This window comes from Gossypium arboreum, chromosome 7, assembly GCF_025698485.1.
Source record: "Gossypium arboreum isolate Shixiya-1 chromosome 7, ASM2569848v2, whole genome shotgun sequence".
Taxonomy (NCBI): Eukaryota; Viridiplantae; Streptophyta; class Magnoliopsida; order Malvales; family Malvaceae; genus Gossypium; species Gossypium arboreum.
In genome coordinates, this window is record NC_069076.1 from 15,771,166 (window position 1) to 15,780,485 (window position 9,320).

A 9,320-nucleotide genomic window follows, 5' to 3' on the forward strand; every position below is an offset into this window, starting at 1 on the left:
GTCAAAATTAAGCTACTAGTGGAGGAAGGAAGAAAGATGAAAAGATGACATCCCTTTTCTTTTTGTTTTATTTCTTGTCAAAATTAAGCTACTAACTACACCTAAACTTTTCTACTCTTATTTGTCTCTATGGCCGGCCAAGCCTATAAAATGGGTCTATTTGCACTTTAAACACCCCCAATTATGGTTTTCTATAAATTTAACATATTTAGCTAGCAAATCACAACTTTTTCCCTTTATGCGATTTTAGTCCTTTTTCACAATTAAGCATGAAATCGCTAAAATTATTTCACCAAAATTTTCATGCACTCATATAATCATGCTATAACACATAAAATAACATTAAAATAATTTCTTCGGCCCCGGAATAGTGGTTCTGAAACCACTATTCCAACTAGGCCCAAAATCGGGCTATTACATTGAAATCCAAAGTTACGTGAAGTTCTGAGTGCAGATATTGATATATAAGTCTAGAGGCAAATCCAGGGGACTGGCAGGGGCTCGGTCCCCCTAAAATAGAAAATTGTTGTTTTGACCCTATAGAAAATTTTAAAATTTTAAATTAGTAAAGGTAAAATTGCACTTTGCCCCCCTAAAATTTTGAAAATTTAATTTAATCCTTTAAAAATTATAAGATATAGACTATTAAAAATTAAAATTTCATTTCAATTTCTTAAAAGAAAATTAAAAGCTTCCCTATATAAGTTGAGACATTTTATTGAAAAGGTAGATTATATAAATGGTGTTTTGAAGAAAAAATATTTTTTTAGAGCATCGGAGGAATGATTTTTCTTTTAAATAAAATGTTTAAGGGACTACTCATTCCAATTTTGGATTCTCACGGAGTTGCCAATTCCATGTTGGGGTTTAATAACCTTCGAGTCATTTTACATTTGAAGTTTCCACATTTAGGTTTTCTTTTCTTTATATTTAAATCTTTTTTATTTAGCCCATTTTTCTATTTTATTTATTTTATATTTTAAAATTTTGTAATTATAATTATAGTTTTAATTTAATTTTGATGTTAGCTTTAGTCTTATTTTTTATTTTAATTTTCTTTTGATTAATTTTGTTTATTTCAAGTAGATGTTCATATTTTAAAAATATATTAAAAGAATAAATATAATGTTACAAAAATTTTAATTGTAAATTTTGTTTAAAATTTTAATGATGCTTAAAATTTTAAATATATATTAAAAACTATTGATTAGAAATTTAAAGTTCTGACTTAAAAAAAAAATTGTTCATATTTTTAATATTTGATTTTACTATATTTTAAAATTTTATAACAGCTTTGAAACAAATTTTAAAAACTTCATGGTGACTCAAGTAAAAAATACTATTTCATTACTGAATTAAATAAAGTAATACAATCAATCCTTGCGCATGGGTATATATATATAAAAATAGCCACATATTCAAATCCTATCGTCCTTATCCCCCACAAAAAAAAAAGGAAAATGATAGGCATAAGATGCAAAAATAATAATTCATCAATTAAAAATTAATTGAATCTTTGATAAATCTTGATATTATCAATGATACAAGTCGAATCCTAGATGTAGCAATAGAAGGGGGCATACCCCCTTATCCATCGAAAGAGATGATATTATCGCAGATACAACACATAACATAAAAAATTAACCAAATTTGCCCAATGTAGAGGCAATCAAGAAAGCCGCATAAGTAAAATATAACCTACAAAAAAGGGGGCTAATCCAACAAATCTTGCCCGCACAATAGAAAGAGCCACTAGTTTATCTCTCCATCGAATCAAAGTAGCTAAAGGTACGCGTTCATGAGCCCATGCCAAAATTTCAATCAATTCTTGCCAATATCTGTGCCAAGAAATTAAGCATATAAATCTGGTAGCCCAAACAAGATGTCTAAATAAGAATATCCACGTCCAGACTGATAAACTATTCATACCAAATGGGTTATACCCATTGATAAGTTGTTAAGAGTTTAACCATAGATAATTTTTTAACCATCTCATCAAATAAGTGGAAGATTAATTAAACTGTGAGACGTTACCCTGCCATACTGTGATGTGTTTCCAATGCTATGCAATGGTATTTAACATCTAGAAAACTGCCAAATAAAATGGGTCCCATGTCGAAATATCACAAGTGCCACCTTACCCCAAATCATCGCAAGGAAAACTATAACCGAAATCCCTTTTATCCGGCATCAACTTGGAATTGCGCGTATCTAAAGCGCCGTTTACTAAGATCAATGTAGTTGTATGTAAACCTAGAGTAATAGCATGTTGAACCAAAAAGTCTCTAGGACCTATTGTTAAGAATAGTGAATTACTATTTTCATTAAAGGCAACCATATGCTTCGACCGGCATTGAATGATGGGCCATTCATTAAAGATAAAAGCACATCAAAGCCGTATGAAGTTTTACCATGAACAGATTGGATCCGTTAGACAAATATGGGTTCGATCAAGATTTGTTTCCCTGGAGTCCAAAAAGCAAGCATGACATCATTATGGACATAAAGTCCCAAAGTCTGGAATCTTAGAAAGAGGTTGGCCTAACTTAAATGGGATATGTTAGCTTCTTTGTGGTCTACCATTCTTGTCAATACATTATCCTCATTTTTTTTCGGATCGTAATCTCTAATAAAAAATATAGCTCTATGGGCACAAGCTCCTTTCATGATGAATCATGTAATTTATCGGTGATGGGTATATAACGCAGCTTGAGTAGTAAAGTATTGTGCTATAAATGCATAAGCAGGTAAAGAGTACATGTGGTAAGCTACCAAGGACGTAATGACCCTTAAAGAAGCTGAGTAAGGCCTAATTGAAAATGAATCAAATTATTGATTGTGTCATAATGATCCTTAAGCTCCCGCCCCAATCATCCTCCAGGAGGAATATGTGCTTCTAAAAGATCTTTTATACTGGGACCAATTCCAAAGTTAGTTCTATACATATGACCCGCTATTAGGAAAAAAATTGCAATAGTTAAATGATGGTGTGCAATATCAATTACCCGAAAACTTTGCGTTTGTCGATGGAATCCCCCGAGAAGTGTTAGAATGGCAGTTCCTGATCCTTGGGATGTACCAAATAAATGGCTAGTTGAACCGGGGTTTTGAGCATAAAGATTCCACTGACCTAAAAAAATGGGCCTAACCATTGGGAATACGGTAATAAATCTAAGAAATTGTTCCATCGAACATATTCCCCTTGGGATCTAGGAATAGCGACATGAACTAAGTGCCCTGTCCAAGCTAAGGAACTTACTCTGAATAGTCCTGACAAATGATGATTTAGACGAGATTTGACGATTATGTTATTAAAAGGGATAGCCACCAACTCCAAATATAAATTATAAAACAAACATGAAAAATAAAAATAAATTATTAATTTATCTTAATTTATTTAAATGAAAACACTAAAAACATTAAAACTCCTAATCTAACTAAAATAATAATAATATACACCCACGCCATACATAGCTTCATCCCCCCCCTTTTTCTTTTTTATTAACTATATCATTAGTTACTAAATTATGAATAAATTTTCGTTTTGGTCACTTAACTAAAAAAAATTACAATTTGGTCACTGAACTATTCAAAAGTTTTTATTTAATTCATTGGGTTGTTAAGGTTTTTATTTTTTAAAAGTTCTGTCAGCGATCTCCAAGCGATGATTCGATAATCAATATGTTGGATCAGTATTCATCGACAAGTAGAAGAACATACCTTAGATCCAAATCAATCTGACGGTCAGTGCCAGAGATTGGAGAAACAAAAGTTCACTTTTGCTTGATTGGTTTTTGATTAAATTTTGCTATTCAATTTTAATTTAAAATAATTTGAAGAAAAAATTAATAAAAATATTTTTAATATTTTATTTTTATAATTAAAATAATAAACTAATTAATATAATGTTAAGTATTAATAAATAAAATTATTTATAAAAAAGAATGTAATTTTACTGTTTCATTTTAAATCACCATTCACAACTTAATTTCCACATTTAATAAACGAGTCTCACATGATCCTACACATTTTAATGGTGATGATCATTTGATTATATATTAATGGAGTGAATCTCAACCCATTAATTTATTATTAATTATTAAAATAAAATATTTGAAAAATATTTTTTACGTTAAATCTTGTTCTTAAACTATCAAAATTAAATTTTAAAAAAAAATCAAAGTTGATGGCTAAATTTAATAAAATTCAAAATTCACTAACGAGTTCAATCGCTTAAAACATGAGTTATAAATTTACCTATATTCTTAAAATATAATTACAAATATCAATTAAAATAAAGTATAGTGATAAATTTTAATATTTAATTGTAAGAAGACGGACAAATTTGCAAGGTGAAATCTTAACACTACCAAATAGTAAAAAATATATATTTCCATTTTTTTAATATTTTATACTAAACATCATATGAAAAGAATATATATAGTTTTCAATTTTTTTCTTTCCTTTGTCGGGGCTCAATCGAAACAAACACTATAGTTTACTATATTTTAGGTAAAGACATAAATGCGTACCCAAATTATTAGAACATTCAATCGAAACTCCCAAAATTCCAAATTCTGTCATTGGTGAGAATAGTGGCCTCTATTTGATTATTCAACCAATACAATTCCATTTCTGTTTTTTTCCTCCCTTTTTTTCCAAAACAAATAGAAATTTAATTGCTAAAGAAAAAAAAAATCTCACTGCATCTTAATATTTGGATAGCTGAAAAATAGCACCAAAAAGGTGCTGCCAAAAAGTCAATTGTTGTTTGACTAAGTCCACCGTTTCCCATATGCAGTAGAGGAGAGTGATGATAATAACATATGGTTTTTAGGTTTTTAGTGACATTCTCTGGATTACACATAAGAAACAAATGTTAAACTCTACTAACTTCACTAATCAATTTACGAAAATGGGAATTTGAAAATTCAAATCTACTGTAACTGTCTCTTTCCTGCACTCCATCTCCACTTCACTATTCATTTTCTACCTTTCTTCATCTCTTATCCCTTTCTCCATATGCATCTTCTCTCTCTGCCTCTCTGTTTTTCCCTCGCAATGAAGATTCCAACCAAAACAACTTTTTCCCCTCAAAACTCGTTCCCCTGTCTCTTCTTCTTCTTCTTCAGTCAATACCTTGTGGTTCCTGTTATGGCAGATTTCAATGTTACCCCTTACTACCCCATAGAAAACATCACAATTGACTGCGGTTCTCCTTCCACCAATGCCTTGTCTCCCGATGGCCGTTCTTGGGTTGGAGATGGCAATGGAAAATTTAGCCCCATAGAGCCACAAAACAACAAGAACAAATCATTAGCGACTGAAGCTGTATCTCCACAGCCCTCATTTGTTGATAATGTCCCCTACTCCACAGCTCGTCTCTCTTACTCACAGTTCACCTATTCTATTCCCCTCACTTCTGGCCCAAAGTTCATCCGCTTGCATTTCTATCCAACTTCATATCTAAGCTTTGACGACCCTTCTAAGAAAGCTTTCTTCTCTGTTCAAGCTGGTCCTTTTACCCTTCTCAGGAATTTCAATGCTTCACTCCATGCTGTACCCAACGTTCCACTTATCAAAGAATTTTGTACAAACGTTGAAGGTCAAAGGTTAAACTTAACCTTCACTCCTAGTCCTGATATCACTCATTCTTATGCTTTCATCAATGCCATGGAAGTTGTTTCCATGCCGATCAATCTATATTATACACCAGAGATTGATGATGACGGCGTACCTTTTGTTGGCCAGGCCCAGGGAAGCTCGTATACCCTAGGAAACAACACTGCCCTTGAGATGATGTATCGAGTCAAAGTTGGTGGGAGCAAAATCCCGCCAGGAGAAGACACTGGGATGTTCCGGAGCTGGTTAACAGATGACGCCTATTTGACAATAGCCAAACCAAGTGCTCTTCCTGTTAATACCAGTATTAATCTCACCTTCAGCAGTATACCATCGTACTCTGCTCCAAGGGATGTTTATATAACTGCCAGGACCATGGGGACGAACAAGACCCAGAATGATAACTACTATCTGACATGGGAGTTTCCTGTTGATTCTGGGTTCAATTACTTCGTAAGGTTACATTTTTGTGAGTTCCAGATAGAGATAACCAAAGAAGGTGATAGAGTGTTTGAGATCTTATTAGCTAATTTAACTGCAGAAACTGCAGCGGATGTTATATCCTGGAGTGGTGGAAATGGGATTCCAGTATATCGGGATTATGTGGTGTCAATAGGAAAGAAAGGAAATCAAAAGCAGCAAAATCTCTCTATTGCTTTACATCCTTCGTCTTGGAGAACTCTTTATTCTGATGCCATCTTGAATGGGCTTGAAATCTTAAAATTGAGCAGCGGTTTTGTTCTTGCCAGTCCAGATCCAGTTCCAATAAATCAAAAGGAAAATTCACCACCAACCTCAACCAAGCATAACAACAACAAAGCAGTATTTGGCATTGTGGGAGGCGTAATATTGGGCTTTGTTGTTCTTTCTCTTCTTTGTTTCTTCGTTTACCGTCAAAAGATGAGAGTCAAAGATACCAGTTCCAGTAAGGGAGTTTCACAGTGGAGTCAGTTTTACGGTCAAGGAGTTCCAGTAAAGGAGTCAACCAAGTGTGGTGGCTCATCTCTGCCTTCTGATCTTTGTCGTTACTTTTCACTGTCTGAGATCAAACGAGCAACCAACAACTTCGACAATGTTTTCATTATTGGTGTTGGAGGTTTCGGCAACGTTTACAAAGGATTCATCGATGGTGGGGAGACCCAAGTTGCAATCAAACGGTTGAACCCTGAGTCTCAACAAGGTGCTCACGAATTCAGGACCGAGATCGAGATGCTGTCCCAGCTACGCCACCTCCATTTGGTCTCATTGATCGGCTATTGCAACGATGACGGTGAGATGATTCTGGTCTACGATTACATGGCTAATGGAACACTTCGTGATCATCTTTACAACACCAAAAACCCTCCTCTTTCATGGAAACAAAGGCTAGAGATTTGTGTTGGTGCCGCTCAAGGGTTGCAGTATCTTCATTCAGGTGCAAAACACACTATCATTCATCGGGACGTTAAGACAACAAATATCTTGCTGGATGAGAACTGGGTGGCTAAAGTTTCGGATTTCGGATTGTCTAGAGTCGGCCCCACTAACATGTCCCAAACCCATGTTAGCACGGTTGTGAAAGGCAGCTTCGGGTACTTGGATCCAGAGTATTATCGTCGTGGACAATTGACTGAAAGGTCCGATGTATATTCATTCGGTGTGGTCCTTTGTGAAATATTATGTGCTAGGCCACCGATTAGTCGGTCGGCCGAGAAGAATAAGGTAAGCTTAGCAACATGGGCTCAAGAATGCTATCGAAATGGAACACTTTACAATATCATTGACCCATTTTTGAAAGGAAAGATTGCACCTGAGTGTTTGAAAAAATTCACTGAAGTGGCAATGAGTTGCTTGCATGATGATGGAATCGAGAGACCATCGCTGGATGCTGTGGTGTGGGGACTACAGTTCGCACTGCAATTGCAAGAAAGTGCAGAGGAGGATCCCCTTAAACCAAATGCCAGTGGTGGCATTGAAGAAGACATGGATGAGTTTAAAACCTATGAAATGGAAGATGAGAGTGGGGAAGTGTTCAGTAGCATTGGCGATCATGTCATGAACTCCAAGAGCACTACTTCTTTCAGTTTAACAACAAGCGATGAACAAAGTTTTTGTATCAAGGATTCTGATAAGTACTCGTCTAAGGCAGTGTTTTCCGAGATTAGAAACCCACAAGGACGATGATCCAAACATGAAGCTTGCTGGTAGTTTTGTTGAATTCATTTGAGAAAGATCCAAATATATATTTGCTTGATTTCAAAAAAAAAAAAATTGTATTGTGATATTAGATATTTCAAGGTAGTTTCATGTACCTATGTTAATCACCAAGAAATTCCAATATAAACGTGAAAGTGCATTATTCAGATTGGGAGGGTCATGAGTAGTTTTAGCTATTGTATTGAAAATTTAAAATTAGAAATCGTGATGATACACTCATTTGAAAAGATATAAATTAAAAAAAATTAATACAACAGTCAATAAATCTTACGTCAGGTATTCATTCATTTTTATGCTTTGGAGCTTTTATGCCTACAATTGAATTCTTGGATTGAGATTTATGATGTACCAATTTATTTGTTGTATTATAATTTTTAAATAAATGATTAGTTTTAGGCAAAATGATATTTTATAAAATAACATTTATGTTTTACTTGTTTTAATACTTTAACCCAACAAAATAATAGGTGTGTATTATATGATTAACAATCTACCTACCAAATGATTTGACTACAATGGACTATTTATTCATCATGTTAGTACATTATTTTTCTCTCATGTTAAAACATATATATTAAATAAGTATTTTTTATGTTATTACAGTAGTAACCGAACGAGATATTAATATTACAGTTAATCGGACATTAATTCAATTATAAAATTATTAAAATATCTTCTCATATACAAAAAAATATTTTTATGATAATATTTTGTCTTCTTATATAATAAATTAATAAAAATTTAATTCTAACGAGATTTAAATTTGGAACACTATGAATAATAAATAGTTAATTTTATCATTGTAATAAAAACATTAATTAATTTTTATATGAAATCTTAATAAATATATTTGTTAAATAATATTTTTACCTCATAAATAAAATAATAAGTAATAGAGTGTGAGGTTAAAAAGTTACGGAAGTGCATACGAACATAGAGATTGTTAAATAAATTATCTATCAAATACTTAATTTCAGTAGAATTATTAATGATTTAGTAAGACACAAGATTAAGACGCAAACGAAACTCGAGTCATTCAATTACTTATCTTTAACAAATCGAAAAAACATTAAGTATTGAAAAGATAAATATTAAAAAATTAAGTGTAAAATATATTTGATATTTTATTTAAAATTAAATAATAAATATTATTAGATTGTTTGATAAAAGATAATATAATCTTAAATGAAATAAAATAAAATAAAAATCTTAGAATTTATTTTCTATTAAGTGATAAGTATTTACTTATCATTTTCTATACCTTCTTGTACAAAAAAAATTTCTATTGAGTAGTTTTCATTGTGGGTTATCAAACATTTTTGAAAATATTAATTTTAGTTGATTGGAATTTTTTAACATTTTATCAAACAAACTTCACTTAACAACCCAATAATTTTGCAAAAGAAAAGATATTAGAGTAAAAATTCTTTTAAAATACATTTTTAAAGGATAAATTATATTAATTCTAGAGAAAATATTATTAAAAATATTTATTTAAATAT

At 32.1% G+C, this 9,320-nt stretch overlaps 1 protein-coding gene and 1 pseudogene across 1 annotated transcript; one reads left to right on the forward strand and one right to left on the reverse strand.

Moving 5' to 3' along the window:
• Window positions 1–1,640: 1,640 nt before the first annotated feature.
• Window positions 1,641–4,986, reverse strand: LOC128295398 (photosystem I P700 chlorophyll a apoprotein A2-like; annotated as a pseudogene).
• On the forward strand, window positions 4,835–7,964 carry LOC108470627 (receptor-like protein kinase FERONIA). The gene has a single exon (XM_017771994.2). The coding sequence runs from the start codon at window positions 5,023–5,025 to the stop codon at window positions 7,783–7,785; it is 2,763 nt and encodes a 920-aa protein (XP_017627483.1). The 5' UTR covers window positions 4,835–5,022; the 3' UTR covers window positions 7,786–7,964.
• The last annotated feature ends 1,356 nt before the right edge of the window (window positions 7,965–9,320 follow it).